General features: G+C 39.2%; 1 protein-coding gene across 3 annotated transcripts in view; it reads left to right on the top strand.

The window, feature by feature from the left end:
• LOC136885108 (gastrula zinc finger protein XlCGF8.2DB) overlaps window positions 1–25489 on the top strand; it is a 75652-nt gene that overhangs the window by 30724 nt on the left and 19439 nt on the right. The window contains exon 6 of one of the 3 annotated variants that reach the window (XM_067157565.2): window positions 13280–15450. The exons of the other annotated variants lie outside the window; for them this stretch is intronic. Within the exon in view, the coding sequence (XP_067013666.2) occupies window positions 13280–13286 (7 nt within the window). The 3' untranslated portion in view covers window positions 13287–15450. Of the gene's footprint in view, window positions 1–13279; window positions 15451–25489 lie in introns of those variants that run through there. 3 annotated transcript variants of the gene reach the window in all.

The raw sequence follows: 25489 nt of genomic DNA, 5'->3' as shown, positions 1-25489 counted from the left end.
GGAGTGATATATAAAATTAATCGAAAATAGTATCAAATACATAGTTTTCAGGGTCGCCGAGGTGAATTGTATGCTTAGGATTTTTATTATCATGAGACAAACCAAGTGCGGGTAGGACACCCCAGGACCGCTTGGGGGGGGGGGGGGCAGGGGGTTAGACATATATAGCATCGAAAGTAGTGTCGAATCAATACTTTGACCTTCCTTTCGAGGTATTTGGTAGCTAAAAGGTAAGTCGTATCACAAAACGGATGGCACAATCTCCATTCAATTTGGAGTGATCTACAACTTAGGTCCTATGACTTTTTGTCGTATCACTATCCCTTATAATAAATTTGGCTCTATTTCTGGATTTACCTAAATTTTGCACTTTGTACACGTATAACTGATGGTTTGAGTCACTTGTAGGAAAGATGTGATCATCAAATTCTACTCGAATATTGGCCCACCCAGCCAAATTGTATGTTTGAAGCTGTCGCATAAGTATCTGAAAAGTAATTCACTGTATGAAAACATTACACAAATTTCACCCTATTCAACGTTTCTAAAATAATCTTGCCTTTAAATAGATGAGATACGAGGAAATATCATAGGGCCAGCCATTTAAATAGCTAAATGAGGCCAGAGTCGTCTTTTAATACAATCCGTTTTTCAATATGAATGAACTGTTTAGCAGCAGTTATTCTGTAAATGAAGGTGAACATGCATATACATCCGTATGTCGATCTACATTTATTAATTTAAGTCGATTTGTAGCGATCTAGAAAGGGGTGTGTCTTACATTGTAATTAATACTTTATAAATCAATAGTGACTCTCAGCAGGAGGGCGTCTGCTGTTGTAATTAGTACTCCCCACATCGACTTTAACTAGCAATAGGAATGGGGTCCTTCTCCAACGCCTGTGTACCATTGTAATGTATAATTCCCTTCATGATTTCACTAAAAGAAGGCAAGGGAGCGTGCATTTTTTAAAAACTCTTTTACCTGATTCTCTTTATCATTAGATATAGGTGCCCCCGATTATAAACAAATTTATCCATCAAAATGTGACTGATGTTACGCATAGTGAATTGCGGTAGGCAAGTGGACCTGTCGTTATCATCACATCTCTGCAACTCGCACTTCACATTGGAAACAACATCTGCGGACCTCCCTATGCTTTTTCTTGGATAGCGCCAAGAGACATGCAATTTAAAAAAATTATTCACTTCATGTACAGCAATTTACTTCGTTATCCATATACATTGTAGAATACCGTAGCGAAGCATGGGTACATTTGCTAGTATATATAGATGAGGGATAAGCATGAGCACGTTGAAAAGTGCAGACTTCCACTTCGATATTCATAACTCCTAAATGGTGCATGATATTAACGACGTTTTGCGCCATCAGGCGCCTCATTTATCTCTCTACATGTTGCTTTCTGTACCATTTCCTCGTATCGCCCCTTTTTAGAGGATAAATTGAGTTCAAAATTTGAATAGGGTGAAATTTGGGTACATTTGTAACGTTTTACATTACTTTTTGCATACTTATGTATAAGCTAGAGTCATAAAATTTGGTCCACATTTGGCCCTTCATTGTGCCAATGTGCGAACCCAACTTGATGATCCTATCGTTCATATAAGTGTGTCAAACAATGAAATATACTTGTAAAAATCACCAAATTTACGAAGAATCCAGAAATACGGCCAAATCTAACGTATAAGGCAGAGAGATAAGACAAAATGTCATAGGACCAAAGTTGTAGATCACTCCGAATAGAAGTAAGATTGTGCCATCCGTTTTGTGATACGACTTACCGTTTAGCCAACAAATAGCTCAAAAGGAATGTCTGCACAGTCATTAAAATTGCCTCCACGAACCTGCTATGCAGGCGTAGCAGGGCGAGAGGTGATACTCCCACGTGGCGCGTCCCAGGTGGCGGATAGGGGGGTCCTCACCGGCTTGCCGGCGGACTTGAGGGAAATAAAATACCTCTCGCGGACCAAACCCACTACCCCCTGTGGGTGTGGGACGCAGATGAAGAATACACCCACGGTATCCCTTGCCTGTCATGAGAAGCGACTAAAAGGAGCGACCAAGGGATGATTAAATTGGAACCATGAAACTGCTTTTGATTCGTGCCATCATGCGAGAACACCATGGGTTGCCTGTATTTGCGAGTTGTACCACTATGTTCGGTACGAAATGGGTTTGTGTTTAGTAGTAGTCATGAGCGTGGCCTGGGGGTTTTCAGTACCCGTGCGTCGTACCCATGTGAGCACCACTGTGGGTCTGGGCGTTGCCTGTGAGTTGTACCACTATATGAGCGACACCATGGGTCTGCGTTGCCTTTGATTAGTATCCACTCTGAGGAACACCACAGGGCCCATGGGACCGGCATCCGTGCCTAGTACACCTAGGTGAGGAAACTCATTGGTTTGCGTTGGCTATGAGTGGCGCCATTGTGTGAGAAACACGATAGGTCTGCGTTACCTGTACGAAGTACAATACTTGTGAGTAGTACCGTCTTGTGTGGAACACCGCGAGTTTCGCTACTTTTGATTAGTCCCCAACATGCCAATACCATGGTTCTACTTTACTCGCGACATGTACCATTTTGTGGGGCCTTAGACAGGGATTTTGCACCCCTTTCGACATCAAGCATCATCGTGCTTTATGAGTGGTCCCTTGGTCAGTAATCAATTATGTATGATCTTTGTTTGAGTATAATCCACTGTATTTTGGTTGTTTCCTTTTTTTTATTGTTTTTTTTGTTGGGTTCATGTCCATCCATTCATTCTTCATGACGCGATTATTACTTTTTTGGTCAGTGGATGAATTTGACATTTTTGTTCTTTCATTTCGTACCATTAGGGGCCGATGACCTTGATGTTAGGCCCCTTTAAACAACAAGCATCATCATCATCATCATCAAAATTGCCTCCATATTTCGATATCTTTGGGGGGTAAAACAGGGGAAAATTTGCACATCTTGGAATTTTTCCATCGGATAGGGACCAAAAGCTATAATTTTACCAAATTTGAATTTTCTACCTCGTCTGGCAGGTTGTGCCGCCATCTTGATTTGGGGGGACGGGGGATAAAAATTAGGAAATTCCCGAAAATTTTTAAGCCCACGAATCCTGTAGGTTGTTGTTTTGTATAAATTAGACGACTGCGTTCTTATGCTGAGCCCAAAATTTGAGGCCCCCAGCGTGCCCCCTTGAGGGAATTTTGAGAATTTTCGATTTTTCTAGGGATCCTGGAGTCATCAGCTTCTCCCGTACCAAGTTTCAAATTTCTGAGATTTCTGGAAATGGCTCATTAATACACGTCCTTTTTCATTTTTAAATATTTATACATTGCTCCAGACCGACTTGCTTTTATATATATATAGATGAGGGATAAGCATGAGCACGTTGAAAAGTGCAGACTTCCACTTCGAGATTCATAACTCCTAAACGGTGCATGATATGAACAAACGGTTTGCGCCATCAGGTGCCTCATTTATCGCTCTACATGTTGCTTTCTATACCATTTCCTTGTATCGCACCTATTTAGGGGAAAAATTGAGTTCAAAATTTGAATAGGGTGAAATTTGGGTACATTTGTAATGTTTTACATTACTTTTTGCCTACTTATGTATAAGCTAGAATCATAAAATTTGGTCCACATTTGGCCCTTGATTGAGCCAATGTGTGAACCCAACTTGATGATCCTATCGTTCATATAAGTGTGTCAAACAATGAAATATACTTGTAAAAATCACCAAATTTACGAAGAATCCAGAAATACGGCCAAATCTAACGTATAAGGCAGAGAGATAAGACAAAATGTCATAGGACCAAAGTTGTAGATCACTCCGAATAGAAGCAAGATTGTGCCATCCGTTTTGTGATACGACTGACCGTTTAGCCAACAAATAGCTCAAAAGGAATGTCTGCACAGTCACTAAAATTTCCTCCATATTTCGATATCTTTGGGGGTAAAAAGTGAAAAATATGCACATCTTGGAATTTTTCCGTCACGTAGGGACCAAAAGCTATAATTTTACCAAATTTCAATTTTCTACCTCGTCTCGTAGGTTGTGCCGCCATCTTGATTTGGGGGACCGGGTTAAAAAATTAGGAAATTCCCGAAAATTTTTAAGCCCACGAAACCTATAGGTTGTTGTTTGGGATGAATTAGACGACTGCGTTCTTATGCTGAGCCCAAAATTTGAGGCCCCCCAGCGTGCCCCCTTGAGGGAATTTTGAGAATTTTCGATTTTTCTAGGGATCCTGGGGTCATCAGCTTCTCCCTACCAAGTTTCAAATTTCTAAGATTTCTGGAAGTGCCTCATTAATTCACGTCCTTTTTCATTTTTAAATATTTATACATCGCTCCAGACTGACTTGCTTTTATATATATAGACTTATTATTCTCGAGTGTACAACGTTCGCATGTGTGTGTGCTGCTGCTATTGTAGCATGACCTATGTGCATGAACTTAAAGCACAAAGAATAGCTATGTTTAAAAATCTTGTGAACATAGCAGCAGTAAGAATAGCAATATTCAAAAGCGTGTACACACCACCTATCAAAGATGCATGCATCGACTATTGTACTAAACTCATTCCACTAGAGTGTACAACTTCGCATGTGTTTGTGTGGCTATCTTAGCATAACCAATGTGCACGAACTTAAAGCACAAAGAATAGCTATGTTTAAAAATCTTGTGAACACAGCAACAGTAGGAATAGCAATGTTTAAAAATCTTGCGAACATAGCAGCAGTAAGAATAGCAAGGTTTAAATGCATGTACACATCACCTATCGATGATAACATAACCTGTGTGCACGAATTAAAGCACAAAGAATAGCTATGTGTAAAAATCTTGTAAACATAGCAGAGTTTTAATCATGTAGGCGTGGATTTTAAACTTCGCGTGCTGACGTAGCATACCACGTGATCGTGACGTCACGACCACGTGCCCTTGTTTGTAAACAAAGCAGCGTGGTTTTTTGACAGCTGTCATCTTGACGGACCATAACCTCACTTTTAAGGACAATAGAGCATCGCTAACCTCACAGCTGCCATCTTAATGACGCTAAACCTCAAGGCTGTCACCTAATGCATGCCGTAGCACGGAATTTAAAATCCAACAACAGAACATCGCTAACCTCACTGCTGCCTTCCTGAAAAGTTCAGTGTTCCAAACACTAAAATCTATCAAGCAGATACTGATATCTGTTAGAAAAACGCAACTCATTGCACTACTAATAGATCAGGGATTTTATTACTTAATTCTGATAAGATGTAACCCCTGGGTTCCATTCCCTGTTATGTGTGGCATGAATTTCTTCAGTTCTGAACACAAAACCATTTACCAATAAAGATTAATTTGCTACACTTAACAAAGTAAGAGCGTTCTTGCTGATAACAATCGATAAGGGTGTTGCTGCTGTTAAGAATGTACCTACTTCAGCTAACTCCTTCTAGGAGGATGGCGTGGTGAGGCGGTAGAGGAGCCCTTTAACCCTTTATCCCATTAGTCCTAGGAGGAGGAGGAGGACACAGTCAGGAGGAGGGGGTACAGGAAGAGTCCTTTCATCCTTTTGCCCTTCTGATAAGATGTAACAGCTGGGTTCCATTCCCTATCATGTTTGTAGCACGATTATTTTTTCCAGTTCAGCATTTTACATAGTAGTTCTCGCCTGCACAAGCTACATTCTTGTAAATCATGCTAACAGATTGAAATAATATGTTTCCGAACCGATATTTTATGTTACATGTTTATGTGATAACTTGTTCAACTGCTAGGGACTTAAATGCAAGCAGTGTATTTCTTATAGCACTAAGCATTCTGTTTAGTAATACTTTTTTTGTCCAATAACCGCTCCCTGCAATTCTGTACCCAAACCAGATTAAATGAATTCGAACAATGGCTCAATCTCTGATAAATCATTTCGAGTACAGTGTTCGATTCTAGTTATTTATACGAGGATACATATATCTCATAAAATAAAGTACATAATTTAAAATTAGTACTTGGAATCTCCTTTAAAAATGAACACACTCTTTTTGGAAAATCCACTTAAGGGAGTGAAAAGAATAAATAAATTATACATTACATACATTATCATTATAGAGTGTTATGCCTTTCAGCATTCAGTCTACAAGCCTCTGTGAATTTACTAAACACTGCCACAATTCTCGATTTACGACTAGTGTTGTGGCCTCATTTAGTTCTCTACCTCATCTTTAGATCATTAGAAACTGAGTATAACCATCGTCGCCTTGGTCTACCCCTACTTCTCTTACCCTCCATAGCACAGTCCATTATTCTCCTAGGTAACCTATCCTCCATTCGCCTCATATGACCCCAGCACCAAAGCCGGTTTATGCGTACGTCTTCATCCATCAAGTTCATTCCTAAATTAGCTTTTATCTCCTCATTCTGAGTACCTTCCTGCCATTGTTCCCACCTGTTTGTACGAGCAATCATTCTTGGTACTTTCATGTCTGTTACTTCTAACTTATGAATAAGATATCCTCAGTCCACCTAGCTTTCGCTCCCATAAAGCAAAGTTGGTCTGAAAACAAACCGATGTAAAGATAGTTTCGTCTGGGAGCCGACTTCCTTCTTACAGATTACTGTTGATCGCAACTGCGAGCTCACTGCATTTGCTTTACGACACCTTGATTCAATCTCACTTACTATATTACCATCCTGGGAGAACACACAACCTAAATACTTGAAATTATCGACCTGTTCTAGCTTTATATCACCAATCTGACATTCAATTCTGTTGAATTTCTTACCTACTGACATCAATTTAGTCTTCGAGAGGCTAATTTTCATACCATACTCATTGCATTTATTTCAAGTTCTGGGATATTAGACTGCAGGCTTTCGGCACAATCTGCCATTAAGACCAAGTCGTCAGCATAGGCCAGACTGCTTACTACATTTCCACCTAACTGAATCCCTCCCTGCCAGTTTATACCTTTCAGCAGATGATCAATGTAATCTACGAACAGCGTAGGTGAAACATTACAGACTTGTTACCCCCTATAAGTACTCTGAACCAAGAACTCATTCTACCATCAATTCTCACTGAAGCCCAATTGTCAACATAAATGCCTTTGATTGATGTTAATAATCTACCTTTAATTCCATAGTCCCCCAGTATAGCAAACATCTTTTCCCTCTGTACCCTGTCATATGCTTTCTCTAGATCTACGAAACATAAACACAACTGCCTATTCCTCTCGTAGCATTTTTCACTTATCTGGTGCATACTGAAAGAAGATCCTGACAGCCCCTTTGTGGTCTGAAACCACACTGGTTGTCATCCAACTTCCTCTCAACGACTGTTCGCACCCTCCCTTCCAAGATGCCAGTGAATAATTTGCCTGGTATACTAATCAATGAGATACCTCGATAGTTGTGCAATCCTTCCTGTTCCCTTGCTTATAGATAGGTGCTATTACTGCTTTTGTCCAATCTGAAGGTACCTTACCAACACTCCATACCAATCTTACTACTCTATCAAGCCATTTCATCCCTGCCTTCCCACTATACTTCACCATTTCAGGTCTAATTTCATCTATTCCTGCTGCTTTATGACAATGGAGTTTATTTACCATCCTTTCCACTTCCTCAAGCGTAATTTCACCAACATCATTTTCCTCCTCCTCATGAGCTTGGCTGTTCGCATCACCACCAGGATGATTTCCTTTTACATTGAGAAGATGTTCAAAATATTCCCTTCACCTCTCCAGTGATTCTATGGGATCTATTATGAGTTCACCTGAATTACTCAAAACACTGTCCATTTCCTTTTTCCCTCCCTCCCTAAGATTCTTTATTACTGTCCAGAAAGGTTTCCCTGCTGCTTGACCTAGCCTTTCCAGGTTATTATCAAAATCTACCCATGACTTCTTTTTGGATTCAACAACTATTTGTTTTGCTCTGTTTCTTTCATTTACGTACAAATTCCTGTCTGCCTCGGCCCTTGTTTGTAGCCATTTCTGATAAGCCTTCTTTTTACATTTACAAGCTGCTCTCACTTCATCATTCCACCAAGATGTTCGCTTTTTCCCATCTTTACACACAGTTTTTCCTAGGCATTCCCTTGCTGTTTCTGCTACAGCATCCCTGTATGCCACCTATTAACTTTCTATATCCTGAACCTGATTACTGTCTACTGTTCGAAACTTCTCACCAATCATATTCATGTACTTCTGTCTAATTTCCTCATCCTGGAGATGTTCTACCCTTATTCATTTGCAGACAGGTTTCACTTTCTCTACCCTAGGCCTAGACATACTAAGTTCACTACAGATCAGATAGTGGTCTGTATCATCGAAAAATCCCTGGAAGACTCATACATTCCTAACAGATTTCCTGAATTCGAAGTCAGTTAAGATATAGTCTTTTATGGATCTGGTACCTCTAGCCTACCATGTGTAGCGGTGAATAGCCTTATGCTCGAAGAATGTATTTGTAACTGCTAAACCCATACTAGCACAGAAGTCCAGCAAATGCTTCCCATTCCCATTAGCTTCCATATCCTGCCCACATTTACCAGTCACACTTTCGTATCCTTCAGTTCTATTCCCAACTCTCGCATTGAAATCGCCCATTAGCACTGTTCTATCCTTGCTGTTGACCCTGACCACGATGTCACTCAATGCTTCAGAAAACTTGTCAACTTCATTCTCATCTGCACCCTCACTTGGTGAATACACAGAGACAATTCTAGTCCTAATTCCTCCAACTGACAAATCTACCCACATCATTCGCTCATTTATGTGCCTAACAGAAACTATGTTGCATGCAATGGTATTCCTGATAAAGAGCCCTACCCCAGATTCTGCCCTTCCCTTTCTAACACCCGTCAAGTACACTTTATAATCTCCTATCTCTTCCTCGTTATCTCCCCGTACCCGAATATCACTTACTCCTAGCACATCCAGATGCATCCTCTTTGCAGACTCAGCCAGTTCTACTTTCTTTCTTCCATAATCCCCATTAATATTGATAGCTCCCCTTCGAATTCCATTTTGTTCGCCAAGTTGTTTCCAAGGAGTCCCTCGCCTGTCAAATGGGAGAGTGACTCCGTTACTCCCATAGGTCCGAGGCTTGCTTAAAATGGTCTGAGCTCAGTAAATTCATGAAGTAGGATGCTACCCTACTTGAACATAATCCAAGTGAGGATCTCTCCTCTAACGGGTTATGGACCACCGGTGAATTGTATAGTCCTAGCCGCCTGAGCACAATTAGGGCCACGACTCAGAATATGTCCGAGATGCCTACTGCCATGGCATAGCAACTGGTATCCCGAATCTCAGGACCACTTACTAGGCCACTCAGTCGTTGCCCATGGTTCACGATCTAGGACATGACTACAGTAACCCACTCCATGAACCATAGAATAAAAAAGTGGGTGCATTTTTAAAATGGGTGTCTTCTTCTTCTATCGCTTTACCCACACCTGTGGGGTTGCGGGTGCACACTGTGTCACTCATGTGGATTTTACTCTGTTTTACGGGTGGATTCCCTTCCTGATGGCAACTATATGTGTAGGGATGTAATCTATACTTTTGTACTAATATTATAAAGAGGAAAAGTTTGTATATTTGTTTGTAACAGATAGACTCAAAAACTACTGAGCCAAATTTAAAAATAACTTAACCTATAGAATGCTACATTGCCAGTGAGCAACATGGGCTGTATATTATTTTTTAAACAATTCGAGGGCAGGTGACGGGGGAGATATAAAAATAATAAAATATTAGGCTAATATAAGCAAAAGCAAATTTGTTGTACAAGTCAAAGCTCATTCTAACAAAACTCAGTAAACCCTTTGGGCCCGAAAACCAAGTTTTCAGGCCCTAAAACCAACCGTTATGGAGATATTGGAACCACACTACCCCTGCTCTAGGAATCAGATAAAGAAATGAATGGCCGTAACCATGGCAACGTGAGCTCCAGGATTCTACAGCAGCTAGATTATGCATGTATGTTTGGGCATAGCTGCCAATCAAAATTGATACACATATGACTTACTATCTGGAAAAAAATAAACTGTTGTGTAAGATGCTCACAGCACTCCTTTGGACAGGGATGGAAAGGGAGTGAAGTATTAAAATTATAGCTCCAGAGATCACCGTAGTACAGCGACCAGCGGTTGCTGACGGGCCTCCGTTTTTACACAATGGCTTAGGTTTCAGCATTTTGTGGAGTCTGTTACCTATAGTTTGAACTATTTTTTATCAAATTGTGGAGTAGTAGGATCACTGATGTCATTAGTGCTGATATTTTGGCCCACTTGTACGATCATTGTAACCATGAAAACAACCTATATACTGTACACAGTTCTCAACATTTATACTCAGTTTCATTATATGATGTGCGACATGAGTGACCAGCCCTGTGAAATATAATCGTTGATAATTATAGTAGTTTCTTTTATGCATCGTGTAATTTTTTTATCATTGTAATAGTTACGAAATCTCGGATCAAACAAATACATTCAATTATATTTATATTTGTGGTACTATCTAGCGGTAGTATACTTACACTAAACCTGCAGCTTTGTGAAGGGAGCAGGTATATCTAGGTGGGAATGAAGGAAAAGCATGGTAGCAAAACGATGCTAATTAGGAACAAATATTTAGAGGCGCCCATGAAGAAAAGAAGAAGGTGCACTATAATTCCAAACATGACAAATAATTTCTACATACTTAAGTAAATACACCAATGATATAAATATCTAATGAAGTCAGTCACACCGATAATTTGAGTAGCTAAAGCTAGTTTCTGATTACCCGTACGAAGAATGGGTACTTCTGCGGGTATATATATAAAGCAGTTCTTCATTGATCAGTATATTTGTTTTACTCATTTATTATGACTTCTTTCAAGTGTTGAAGTTAGGGCACCTGGTCCTCTCTTACATATAACCACATTTACAGATATATTAACATAATCTGACAGAATTACATGATACTAACACATACACTCTCACATGCATAAAATAATTTCAGTACTATACTGTGCATTAACCAATGTGAATATCAAGTTATCTTGCTCTCACTGCCTCTGTCACACACACACACACACACACACACACACACACACACACACACTTATTATTGCCTTCGGCTGCAACTCATATCTGAGTAAACACATTCTTCAGCAGCAGTTTATGTTTTCACAGTCACAATGCTTTTTGAATAAGTTTCATATGACTTAGTAGCCAAATCACATGGAATGGCTGGGGGAGGGCAGGGATGAGCTTGACGGAGCTTTTGTGCTTGTCATTTTTCTTCTTCACCTCATCATTATTCCTCTTCAAACACATAACTGATGTAGAAACTGTGTGGTGCCAAAGTGCATCACAGGATTAAGTGTTAATTCCATCTAATTTCTTTGTATGCTTTAGCTGCCTTGAAATGTATCAAAGGAGTTCCATGAAATATTGTGCTAGAGCAGAGTTCACCATAGAGGATTTGATGGTGAACCCTGGTTAATTCATGTTACGGACATCCCTATCTATCTGAGACGGTGGCCAATCATGGTAGTCTCGATGCTTATAGCAAGCGCTTTTTCATGAACTGCAAGGTTGATAACATGGTCCTTGCATTTGATGTTCAAGATAGATCTGAATATTTGCAGGTAGAAGTGCTCTAGCTTTTAGATATCCTGTTGGTAGAGGGTCCAAGTTTAATAACCATAAAGCCGTTTTGTTAAGACAACAGCATGGTAAACTATGATCTTGGTATGCATTGAAAGTGCCTTATTTATGAAGACATGATAGGATAGATGTTCAAATATCAAGTGGGCAGCACCAGTTCTCCTGTCCACATGTTGTGAGCAGTTAGCATTTGTTGAGGGGATAATTCATAGATGTAGAAAGTGGTCATGTGCTTGTTCCAATTTCGTGACAGAGAAAATCTTAGTAAGCTTTTGAGAGTGAAGTCTAGCGAGATTGAACAGTCCTCTATCAAGTGATATGTGACCGTAACACATTGCTTGTCTGTAGATGTTCCATATAGAATAGCACCTAGATAAAGAGTGAAGATTGTTGGAGCAAGCAGACATCCGTGTTTCAATCCATCAGTGATTGGGAATGGAACGGAGATAATATTTTGTTGAATCATTTGCCCAGGCATGTTATCATGAAGAGCTTTGACCAGTTCCACAAAATGCTGTGGACAGCCAAAGTGTTTCAATACTGTTTACTTAGCTGATCTCAGGACTAAGTTGAAAGCCTTTTCCAGGTCATAGAACACTAGATATAAAGTAGTCTGTTGCTCTCTGCATTTTTTCTGGATTTGTCGTGCACAGAAGATCATATCTTGTGCCTCTGGATGTACGAAAACTGCACAGTAACTTGGGTAACATCCTCTCAGAAATAATCTCCAGGCAATTGAGCAAAATTCTAGCAGATATTTTACCTGCTATAGGATATACCCTGATAGTTGACACGAATACTACAATCAACTTGTTTGAAAATATTAATGATCGTGGCATTTTTAATGTAACCAAGTACTTTGCAATTTTCCTGAATTAAGAGGATAAGAATATGAAGTCTGGTCATTAGAGGTACTTTGAATCAATTCCAGAAGAATGTTTTCTGGGCCATAGGCTTTGCCAGGTTTCAATTTCCTGAGAGCAGCATTGAGTTCCTTGAATGTTGTGGGAGAACCATTCATTGCTATTGGGGATGTAGAGGCACATCATCGAGAAAGTCTTGAGCAGAATTTGAACTTCGATTGAGAAGAGTGGAAAATTGTTCTTCCCAACGCCCAAGGATTTTGTGTCACGTTTGGCATTTCAGGAATTATTTTGTGAGTTACTTCCACTTCAGATACAGTTCCTTGTGGTTCTTTGGTATCTCCAACCAAATTACAGTAGCTCTTAACAACAGGACTCCAGCATATTTCTTCACTGCAGTTATATTTTGATTGTAAGATATGATTCAAAAACTCTTTCATATAAAATCTATCATGAATTTCTAAAACTAACACAGTTTTAAATAAATTTTACCTGAGTTTGTGGAATAGGATTACATAGAGACATAACTGCTGCAGGCCCATCTTGCCTCTGCATCTGAAAATGCATCTGTAGATCTGAGCAGACTTGCCTGACCAACATAATATTTATTGTCAGAGGGATACTGAGGGGCATAGAGGTGTAAGAAGGTGAGGGCATGAAAGAGTGGATAGCGACATCAAATTTTAATTTTAAAATCTAAAATTTGGAATTTTATTTCTACCCTTTCCTCTCTTCTCTTTTCAGATTTTAAACTTGAAACGAATAACAATGGACTAGATGAGGTCAGCTCGTGAACTTAAGAAACACTTTTAGAAAACAATCGGACAACAATGATATAACAAATGAGCTTGAAGCTCCCAAGTTACAATTTTACAAGAGCACCACTGCCTCTTCAGTAAATCCACAAGGACACTGAGCTCCCAAAATTTACTACATTTGCATGGAGCGTCCTTGCTTCACATACTTAAAAAGGAGACTATTCTCGAAAATTTACAAGTTTCAAGTCTCTTCAAGGCACAAACTAACTTTTACGAAACAAAGAGTATTTACTGTATTATCCGCTTGACAATCAGATTTACATTTTTTAATGAAAAATGAAATGTTAGAACGCAAACATTTGCACTCCTTTGGAATTCACTGCAGAGGTGACTAGATGGAGAGAAGGTTTAAGTTAAAAAATTAAGCGATAGATTTTAAGGGTAACAAAATCGTAGTTACCTCAGTACCAAGTTGAAGTGGAATAAATGAGGGTACACAATCTTTATTCCCTAAGGCCTTCAGAATTGTTGAAAAGTTGCCTATAAAGATTACATAAAAATATTAATATGAAACCTTTCCCTTGAGTTAGCTTTCTGAGACTGTTGCATGATTACAAGATGTCTGCCATTACCTTGAGCTGGTTGTCCTTCTGGAGATTGACAAGACAAGCCCTCCCCTGCCTCTTCTATGAACATACTCTACTACTGGACTAGAGCCATCAAAAGTCAATATAGCCCAAAATCTCCCAGATTTTATACCGGAGAGGATGGCTCCAGAATTCTCTGGGCCAAAGCCCTGGACACACACACAAAATATAATTGGATAATATAATAAATATAAAAAATTATTGATTCGTCAATCATTTGAAGGGGGCGGGAAGAGATAGACGTGTGATAACCTTAGAATATCAAAAAACAATCTACAAACAATTAACTTTTACCAACTAATGACTACAAAATTTCTCTTGAAAATTAATTGTCCATCCTCTCACCAGGGTGTGCACCTAGGTTGACAGTAGAGACATCTGTCGATAAATGTTCGAACTTCTTCCGAGTTTCACTGATCATATTATATATTGCCTTCTAAAAGGCACTCTTTTTAAATGTCCGGTACAGATTTCCAACCCCTAAAGTCTTTCTACGGTTGGCACACTTTTGAAATTTTACATGTAGAAAATTTTGAATTCCAGAGAACCAAGTCAGAAAAATTCCTGGATGGAAAGTTCTTTTATTTTGCAACAGATAAGTCTTGAGGTGTTTATGATGTTGTAGAAGTCTTGTAAGTAATGTCCAAGTTTGACGGCGAGATCAGCCGCCACTGCCGATGCATGGGTTGGGTCCTTCGGATCCCCCAAGTACCTTCGGATACGTCTCTCCCGCTACCTTGAGAGGAGTAGCTATGGTGATGGTTGCCACAGACCATATTTTGAAGTTCTGTCCAATGATGAAGTTGGCAGTTTTGGAACCGCATTTCAGCCCTTGCAACTAATGATCGTGCTCAAGTTTGGCGTCGTAAAAGAGAATTGACCAGAGCGGGGTGGGCCCTTACCCCATGCCAGCATCTCTTGCCACTTGTGACACGGCCTCAAATGACAATTAGGGCACTGAAACATTAATATTCTGGTCGACAGTGACTGTTTTTTGTGGGAGGGATCTTATTTTTGTTTGTTTCATTTAGTGGTGCAGTTAAGGCAGGTGGCATTAAGGATGAGTGTGTGGAATTCGGGCACAGGCATCAAGGCAGGTGCAAGGTAATGACAGACAGTGAATGGAAGGAAAAAAATCTTTCTAGAGGGGAATATTTGTACAAAAGTTGCCTCAGCAAAAAAAAGAATACTTTATGTCTATTTTTATAGATTTAACAGGGCAGAAGGCTTCCTCTTGCAACTTACATGCAAAAATTTAAAATTTTAAACTGTTAAAGAAAGAAATAATATTACATCAAATTCAAATCAAAATCTCTTTATTTGCAAATGAGGTGTCTACCTTGGTGGCAAATGGTACACTAAAATACATTATTGTCAAGCACTAAATATTAAATTAACAAGAGAAGAAAATTTTCCTATAATACAGTATTATACAATTTACGCTAACAATGTTTTCTATTAAATACACAGCTCATCCTTAATAAATTTATATTGTTTACAAAATTCTACTTATAATATCTCCTGTACTACTTACAAATATAGTCAACTGATATACAGTATGTGGAATTACTTCAAATGATACTATACAACTGGTATAAGATTAATATTTACATCGCATTTATTTATTTACTTTTTTTTTTACCCGTTCTGGATCCTAAGTAGCATAACGACCTGCTGCGTCTTAACCAGAGCCCCTTTTGCCACCATTCTGAATGGCATGACTTGGTGGCCTACACCTAATAAACAGAGATATCATACGGAATTTACTTCGGACAAATGAACCCTAAAAGTCCTTTCAGTGTCTGGATTGCTCACCAAGAGGGTGGCCGGTGTTAAGAAATCCAGAATAATGCATGGCCCATGACATCTGGGAGGCAAGCTTGCCTGCAAGAACAAAATTTTTCGCCACAACTTGATCTCCAACCTTTAAATTGGTGGGTTTTCATCCACGGTCATATCTTTCTTTAACTTTCTTATGAAAAGCTTTATGATTACTTTTGGCCTTCTTCCACAGGTCATCGATATTATCGGGATCTATTATATCTAGCAAAATCTCATTGATGGACCATAAATTAGACAACAACGTGTTAGGAACAAACCTGAATGTTAGGGAAGCAGGTGTAAACTTGTGTGTCTCGTGAAGAGCTAAATTTAATGCAAAAGATAACCAATGCAGAGAAGTATCCCACCTAGAATAGTCTTCATGATGAAAAGCGATCAATGAGGATTGAAGATTACGGTTAACCTGCTCAGCGAAAGATGGTTGTGGCTAGTAAGCAGATGCAGAATAAATTAGAAGTGAATGCCTTGGCATTACCGGAGACTATGTATTGGCAAAGACCAAAATAATCTAAAATAGTATTAAGACAATAAATTGTAGACTGAACTGTGGCTAGCTTAGTCCGAAATAGCCATGAAAACCTGGTAAAACCATCTACAGACACGAGGATGAATTTGTTCCCTTTCCCCTTAGATTGAGGGTAGGGTCTGACGTAATCTACGTATTAGCGTTCCATAGGGTGGGATGCTTGATGAGATGATAATAACCCTAGCTTTTTAGGCAAGGACTAAGCAGGCAAGATTTACAGACTTTAACTATTTCCCTGATTTTGCCATCTATACACTTCCTGATGAACATTTCTCTGATTTTTTGTCTGGTTTTGAAGATGCCTAAATGTCCATCTAATAGGGTCTCATGATAATACTTGAAGATCATGGGCACATGAACAGCTGGAACTACTACTTTCATCTTCTGATCATGCGTTAAGGGGCAACACAGAATGCCATTCCTCAGAACATAAGAGACAATATATTCCTTGGAGAAAAGGGTTTCTATAATACGAGCCTGCACTGGATCTTCCCATTGATATTTTTCAATGTCACATAATAACATAGGGGTATCAGTCAAAATAGCACTAACACAAGGAGGCATGGAAATAGAAAGAGAAGTAATTTTCTCCTCCTCAATGGAATCAATGTCACCAGAAAACGTGTGGCTTAATCTATCTGCGACCACATTCTCTGATCCCCAATTGTGTCGCAAATCAAATTGAAAAGCCATAATATGGATAGTCCAATGGGCGATACGTCCTGTATGACAGGGCCTAGCCAAAAACCAACTCAGTGCCTGATTGTCTGTTCCTAACTCAAAATGAACATGTTCCAGATACAGGCGGAACTTCTCCAAGGCAAATAGGACTGCAAGTCCTTCTAATACATAGTTGCAGTACTTGACTTCTTGAGCCGATAAGGTTCTAGACTTATAAGCAATGGGTCAACTTCTGAGTTCTGTATCATGGAGATGAACAACCGCAACTGCAGATGATGACGTGTCAGTTTGAACAATGAATTTCTTAGGGAAATCTGAAATGGCTATGGGCGTTACAGAGAGCTAACTTAGGTCTTCGAATGCAGCTTGCTGTGATGGCCCCCATTCGAACTTGTCACCTTTCCTACGAAGTATGTTTATGGGCGCCGCCCTATTAGCAAAGTTGGGAATAAATATCCGGAAGAAATTCACCATGCCAATGAACCTAGCAATTCCTTTGATATCTTTAGGTGGCTTAAAGTCATGAATTATCTGCATTCTAGAATGGTCGATTGAAAACCTATCGGGTGACACAATATGCCTTGAGAAGGACATAGCTTAGCTAAAGCTACTTTAGATAACTTTACTGTAAACCCAGCCTTATGAAGGTGATTTGATGATGATGATGCTTGTTGTTTAAAGGGGCCTAACATCTAAGGTCATCGGCTCTACGAAGGTGATTTAGGACTTCCTTAAGATGATCTATGTACTCTTCAAAGGTTTCAGAAAACACCACAACATCGTCAAGGTAATGGTAAAGATACTCAAATTTGATGTCGGAGAACATCCTATCCAGCAGTCTAGTAAGAGCAGCCGTGCCCATGGGGAGCCTGAAAGGCATGTGGTTGTATGCGTATAAGTTCCAATCAGTAGCGAAAGCAGTCAGATGTTTAAATTCTTATGCCGGAGGAATCTGATTGTATGCTTGGTTAAGATCTAGGATGGTGAAGAACTTAGCCTTCCGAAACCAAGAGAAACAGGAAGATCAGGAAGGGGCACTGACTATAACATGACATTAAGGTTTAACCTCCTGTAATCAGTGACAGGCATGAAACCACCTTGGGGTTTCGGTAGAAGAAAAATGGATGTTGAATACGCCGACTTTGAATGTCAAATAATGCCACCCTTCAACACATGATCAATAATTTCCTTAAGAGCCTTCATCTTAGGTGAGATAGCCTGTATGGAGGAAACCTTACAGGGATTGAATCAGTTACCTCAATCTTATATTTTATTAAGTCAGTAACACCAAGGATTTCTGAAAATACATTGGGAAATGACTGACATAACTTTCGAATATTCTCAGCCTGGCCCTCAGGTAGATATCTAAGGTCTAATGACACCTCACTCTGGGTAGGCCAGTTTGATGAAGCTGAAACAGAATTACATTAAAAAAAGGGATATGTAAATTTCTCTCAAACTTGAATGTGCAAGACTTGCTCTGAAGGTCGAGCACAAGACCAGTAAATTTAGAAATGCGTACTTACGCATAAATAAATCCTAAAAGTTCTAAGGTTGAAGAATTCACTGATACACATTTAACAGAAGAAAATCAATAATAAGGAAAACTACAAGAAAAGTTTTAATTTAGAATACCTCTCCTTGGAAATAATAGAGCTAACTCTTCCTGAGTCAAATACAGCTGTGACTGGTTTGTTATTGATCTAAATTTAGAGAAAGGGCATAAATGCTGGGGGTCTCAGAGGCAATTTTAAGACATTCCCTTGAGCCTTCAAAAGATTAATTAGAGAGGTTTTCTTCCTTAGCGAGTTTGGTGCCCGACATAACCAGGCCTGAGCCTCAAGGGGCTTAACTTGGGACTCAGCCAGTTGTGCTAGTCACTTCGTATCACCTAAGTTAGTGGAGGCAACATCAGAAGAAGGAAAGTAAGGTGTGCTGTTAGGAGACGTGCTAATTTTGGCCAGATGTGAGAATGACCCGTACTTAAAACTTCTCCAGAATTGCCTGGCTCCATTCATAGTTCCACTAGTTTTTACCAAAGGACACTTATTTTGAAGGTGGTCAGACGAGCCGCATGCAACGCTTGGCGAGTTGGTGGTCGAGAACTATAAGCTGATGGAGGAGGCTCTGTAGCGACACGTAAGGTGTCCGCATACCTAACTCCCTCTGCTGACACTGCATTAGCCTCGAGTTCAGAAAATGTTTGAAGTCGAGAAGCGAAACATAAATAAGACCTGTATGATGGAAGAAATGGAATGAGTTTGCAGACAAACTGGAAGAGGACATTAGAGGAAATATGGAATTGCTATACAGAGTAGTGAAAAAAAAGCGAAGGGATCAAGAGACCATAAAAGCAATAGAACGTGATGATGGAACTCTGGCACAAGAAGAGGGAGAAATTAAACAAGAACTCAAGATCTATTTCAAAAAGATGCTGAATGGAGATTCAGAAAACCTAACAACGGATAGAGGAGAGCCAAGTCGAGGAACCACAACTGAACCACCAATTACATGGCTTGAGGTTGAAAATGCGCTCACGAGCATGAAGAAAGGAAAGGCAGTGGGCATAGATGAACTAAGTGCAGATATGCTGAAAGCAGTAGGAATTCCAGAAATCCAATGGCTCTACAGACTGCTCAACAAGATATGGGAGGAAAATACTATTCCTGAGGACTAAAAGATGGGCATCATTGTACCTCTGTTCAAGAAAGGAAGCCGATGAAAATGTACTAATTACCGTAGTATCACACTACTGTCTCATGTCCTGAAAATATTGGAAAAAATAATAGAAACCAGAATCAGAGATATTGTTGAACCAATTTTTGGAAGAAGAGCTGTATGGTTTCAGACCAAGAAGATCAACTACGTACCTTATATTTGCAATTAGGATGCTAATGGAAAAATACTGGGAGAACAACAAGCCTTTATTTCTAATATTTTTGGACATTGAGAAAGCATACGACAGTGTACCAAGAGAAAGAATTTGGCAATGCATGAAAGAACTTCAAATGCGAGACAGCCTCGTAGACAAATTGAAAATGTTTTATAGTGGGAATAGAAGCTGTATTCAAGTAGGATGTCGTTTGTCAGACTGGTTTGAAACAAAGAGAGGAGTGCAGCAGGGCAGCTCATTTTATTGTAATGGATGTAGTAATGAAATCTATAAAAAGGAAAGAACATAGAGATAACAAAGCATTCACATTTGCAGATGATGTTGCAATCTGGAGTGACTCAGAAGAGGAATTGGGAGAGAGATTGCTAAGCTGCAATGAGGAGTTTAAGAAATATGGTTTAAACATCAGCAAGACCAAGACGGTGGTGATGATAGTCTATGGGGAAGGAGCAGAACCAATAGTCATGTTAAATGAAGCCCAACTGGACAGCGTTCCAGTTTACAAATACTTGGGTAGCGTTATATCAAATGACAACCTAGCAAAACATCGAATCAATAAGGCAACTCAATTTTACCACCAGGTAAGACACCTGCAGTGGGATGAGCAAATACATATGGAAACAAAAATGACATTGTATAAATCCTATTATACACCAATTCTTACATACAGTCTCGAAACCACAACACTGACCAATAGAGATAATTCTAAACTTCAGGCAGCTGAAATGAAATCCTACACACTATGAACCAGAAAAGCAGGAAAGACAAGATTAGGAATGAGAAAATTAGAGAAGTAGGAATAGATGATTCTCTCCTCAATAAGATTTAGATATCAAGACTGAAGTGGTTTGGTCACATGAAGAGGATGCCAGTAAACAGAACTGCAAGGAAGGAATTTGACGGAAAAGTAGTAGGAAACGACCCGTGGGAAGGCCACGAAGTAGGTGGATAGATTTAGTTAAGAATGATGTACTGTTAAAAGGTCATGATTGGGACAAGTTGGTGGAGGAAGAATGGTACATGGACAGGATGAGATGGAGGAGGCTCATATACCACACCCAGGAAACTGGAGATGGATGATGATGATGATGATGATGATGATGATGATGGGGGAAATCCCCTCGACAATGGTGGGTACAACCTGATCTTCAGAGTAATGAAGGGTGAACACCGTTGTGAAAAACTTTATATCTTGAATAAAGTCAGCTAAATTCTCGTCCAGCCCTTGGACTTGGAAATAGTACTTTTGTATCAGCAAGCATTTAGCTCTAGCAGGAATGAAATTGGCTAAGAGATGGGCATGGAAGTCTTTTATAGAGCTTCTAATCAGCTGTTGCCTTTACAATATTATCAGAGAGGACACCAACCGCATATGGGTGAATGATTTGGAGAATTTGAGAATGAGAAAATACCAAAGTATGATCCTGAAATTCCACCAAAAACCTTAGAAAGGAGATCACATCGTTAGTCGAATTTATAGAAAAAATTTTGAGATGCCCTTAAGCAGCTTGGCTAAGGGGTGCAGCAAGCTACTAAATCCCATATATAATATTGGAAATGGTGCTGGATGTTGAGGGGGTTCGAAAGCTATGTTATTGATGAAGAAAGGTGGAAGTTGTGGATGTTCAGCCACTTGTCCAGATGGGGCAGAAATTTGTTGTGGGACCACAGATTTCCTACTCTCAGCAGATTTGCTAGAATCCTCTTCTGTTGTTAAGTTTACTCTCAGAAAATAGTCACACATAGCACTAGCAGCACCTGATAACAATTGATTAATCTTATTTGACACCTCAGAAAGGAGTTCAACTAGCGAATTACCTTCACTAGCATGTTTGTCCTTCAACTTTGGAGACAATTGGTCCCTAGCCCTATTATAAAAATGGAACACTGTAGCTTGAACACATTTTAGCTTATTTCCAGAAGGTTCACCTACCTCAAGAAAACTTAAAACAGAGGCTAGCTCAGTAGTATTATCGGTGATGATGGAGAAAGCCTCATCAATTTCCATCTCATATACTGGAATAGAGATGGGAAGTTCTAAAGATTCTTTAAGTTTAGCAGTATCTATAGCAACCATGCTGCCAGACTGGACCTTTCTAACTAAAAGTTCATAATTTAATTCTTCCTTGCAAGGATGCCACGGTGTAAGAACTTCCCTAGGACCAGACATAGTGAAAGTGAAACTGAAAAAATTTAGAAAATTCCAGAAACAGAAAATATTTTAGAGTTGGGTTTCATGTTTTATGAGCAGCCATCGAAAGGGGCTTTATCCAGACCTATTCAACCACGCTCTGCTACCACTTGTTACAGGGATACCGTGGAGCATAGAATTGTCAGAAGGTGCGGGCATGAATGGGTGGATAGAGAGATCAAATTTTAATTTAAAACTTTAAAATGTGGAATTTTGTATCTTCCCTTTTTTGTCTTCTTTTTTCAGATTTTAAACTTAAAACAAATAACAATGGGAAAGATCAGGTTAGCTCGTGAGCTTAAGAAGCAATTTTAGAAAAACAATCACACAACAATGATATAACAAATGAGCTTGAACTCCCAAGTTACAATTTTATAAGACCCCCATTGCCTCTTCAGTAAATCCACAAGGAGACTGAGCTCCAAAAATTTTACTACTTTCACACAGAGCGTCTTTGCTTCCCATACTTATGTAGGAGACTATCCTAGAAAATTTACAATTTTCAAGCTTCTCTGAGGCACAGACTAACTTTTACAAAACAAACAGTATTCATTGTCTCATCCGCTCAACAGTGAGATTTACATTTTAAAACAAAAATGAATAATTGTAGTTAACTTTAGCAGGGGTAAGAAGTACCCATCCTACCTGGCCTTAGTGGGAAAGAGAAGGTTAAATTTATTGGCCAAAAGTCAAAATGTTACGAGGTGAACACTTGTACTCTTTCGGAATTTGCTAGAACATTATTAAAACCCTATGTGGGCTTATGGCCCGAAGGTACAGAGGCTAAGTCTATGCTACGGAGGTGGAGAAGGTTTTAAGTTATGAAATTAAGAAATAGATTTTAAAGATTACAAACCATAGTCACCTCAATACCAAGTTGACGGGGAATAAATGAGAGTACATACTCTTTATTCCCTAAGTTAAACCAATGTCTTTAGACTTGTTGAAAAGTTACCTTTAAAGATTATGTTAGTAGCGGATTTTGAGACCTTCCCCTCGAGTTAGCTTTCTGAGACTATTACATTTTTACAAGATATCTGCCACTACCTTCAGATGATTGACCTTCTGGAGATATATGAGGCAACCCCTCCTCTGTCTCTTCTATGAACACACACTATTGCTAGACTGGAGCGATCAAAAGACAATATGGCCTGAAAGGTCCCAGGTTTTATAGCAGAGAGGAAGGTTCCTGAATTCTCTGGACCGAAGCCCTGAACACACCCACAAATATCATTGGATAAAAGTTAAATATCAAATATATTTGATTGGAAGTGGCGGGAAGAGATGGAAGTGTGATAACCTTAGAATACAAAAAAACAATCTACAAACAATTCACTTTTACCAACTATTGGCTAGAAAATTTCTCTTGAAAATTAATTATCCATACTCTCACCAGAGGAAGCACCTAGATTGACAGTAGAGACATCTGTCGATAAACGTTCAAACTTCGTCCAAAATGAGCTTCACTGTAAATATTGTAGATGGCCTTGTGAGAGGAACTCCTTTTATATGTGCAGAGTTGGTGTACCTCCAGTACATTTATAATGGACTTTCTGAATTCCTTAATATTTTTATGGCCAGAACTGATCCTCTTTAGTTTCTCATTATGTTAGAAGTAGTACCAAATTTAATACATAACATAATCACCATTAATGTGTCAATCTGTTATGCCTAAGAACAATAAAGTTTCATTTATTTCAGTCAGAGCTAGAAATTCATAACCAACTACATCTTTTTCCTATTAATCACAAACTATTCATTTTATTACATAATATTATCAGTATAGGTACATATTCTAAATTACCTGAGGATTGCAAATCAGCAAAGTACTGCTCACGATCCTGGCCCTTGTTCCCACCATCATAATTTTCCTCCAGGGGCATTTCTACAATCCAGCTCTCTTCAGCCATCTTGATGTTGGATAGACACAGCTGGCTCTAAAGGAACAGAAGGTTAGGGAAGTGCCTAACATAAATGCAATTGGCAGCACCAATCAAGCCACTGGAATGTAGAAGGCAAGTCTGGCACTGATAGATGCAACTGATAATAGTCCATTATAGCATATTAACGGCCTATCTTAAATTTGCAGGTTCGGCACCTATGTCACTGAGCCACTCAAATATGATGTAAATCAGTTGTAAACCAAGAGGTGAACTGTAAATGTCTCAATTGCCCTTGTGATGCTTTCTCATTATTTTACTTGAAGGCAAAAGTTAATGACTTATGGTTTGTGTAAACTGTGTATGTACTTGAGGTAAGGGATCAACTAACGGACTGGGCATCATTATTGACTAACTAACTTGCCGGGCATCATTGACTAGTTCTACTTGGGTGCATTTAGTAACAAAGGTTTCCGTCTTTAACTTAACGAGATCCATTTTTCTCTACACACTTCTGCTATTTTGTATTGCATTTCAAAGACAGCATTTTCTAGTACCAGCGTGGGCATTCGATTATCTAATTTATTAAGTTCACTACATAATCTATGCGAAGTTCAAAACTTTAATTTCACAATGTCCTCATTCTGATTTTCAGAATCTGTTTCAATTTAAAACTGTTATTTTTGTAAAATGTGCTGTCACTCCTTTATGATTTTTTAAGTAGTACCTCCATTCCTCCATTACGGTAATAGGCCTAAGATAACCCGATTGTGACCCACCACTGTCTGAATTGTTAGATCATGTTGGGGGCACCATTTAATATTGGAACAGCATTAAAGCTACCAATTTCACTCTTTCCGTAAATTCTCTACCACATATTTAAATATACTGTTCACTTTTACAGGAATTACAAAGCACAATAGTAACACACCAGTTCACAGCCTTCTTGATTTACAACATCTTCGCTGCTTGTCCATACGCGACATAAACACTCAAACTGTCCCGATACATGACAATAACTAACTGAGATCAGAAAACAACTAGAGCTTCGTGTTTCTCAATGTCTTACTTTACAACAGCTGAAACAATTAACATAACATAATCAGCCATTCTACTTTTCAAATTGTCTGAGTCATAATCTGTACAGTTAGCACTCCCTCTGTCAGGTTGGCACACTTGCACACATAGCCAATCTGGTTTGAATACAGGCCACCAGAGCACTGCACACTCCTCCACATGGCAGGGCGGCTGTCACACTCAAAATGCTGCCCATGCGCTTCATTTGAAATTTCCATCGCTTATGTCGTTATCAGTCACGTGCCAACAATGGCCAATGAGAGCTTGATCTATCTTCAGTATTTACATGCAACTATTATTAGTTAAATCTAGACTCATGAGCCTTTTTCAGCTTTTTTTTCTGGCCATGGCTGCTAGATGCAACAGAGACAGCAACGCATCCATCTCGATTGATAGGTAGATGGGGAACAAGTCACAGTTGGGCAAGTCTGCCAGTAGGGTAAGCAGAAAAGACAGTAG

This window comes from Anabrus simplex, chromosome 13 (assembly GCF_040414725.1).
Source record: "Anabrus simplex isolate iqAnaSimp1 chromosome 13, ASM4041472v1, whole genome shotgun sequence".
Classification (NCBI taxonomy): Eukaryota; Metazoa; Arthropoda; class Insecta; order Orthoptera; family Tettigoniidae; genus Anabrus; species Anabrus simplex.
Note: the sequence above shows the minus strand (reverse complement) of the source record. Positions and strands in the feature narration are given on the sequence as shown.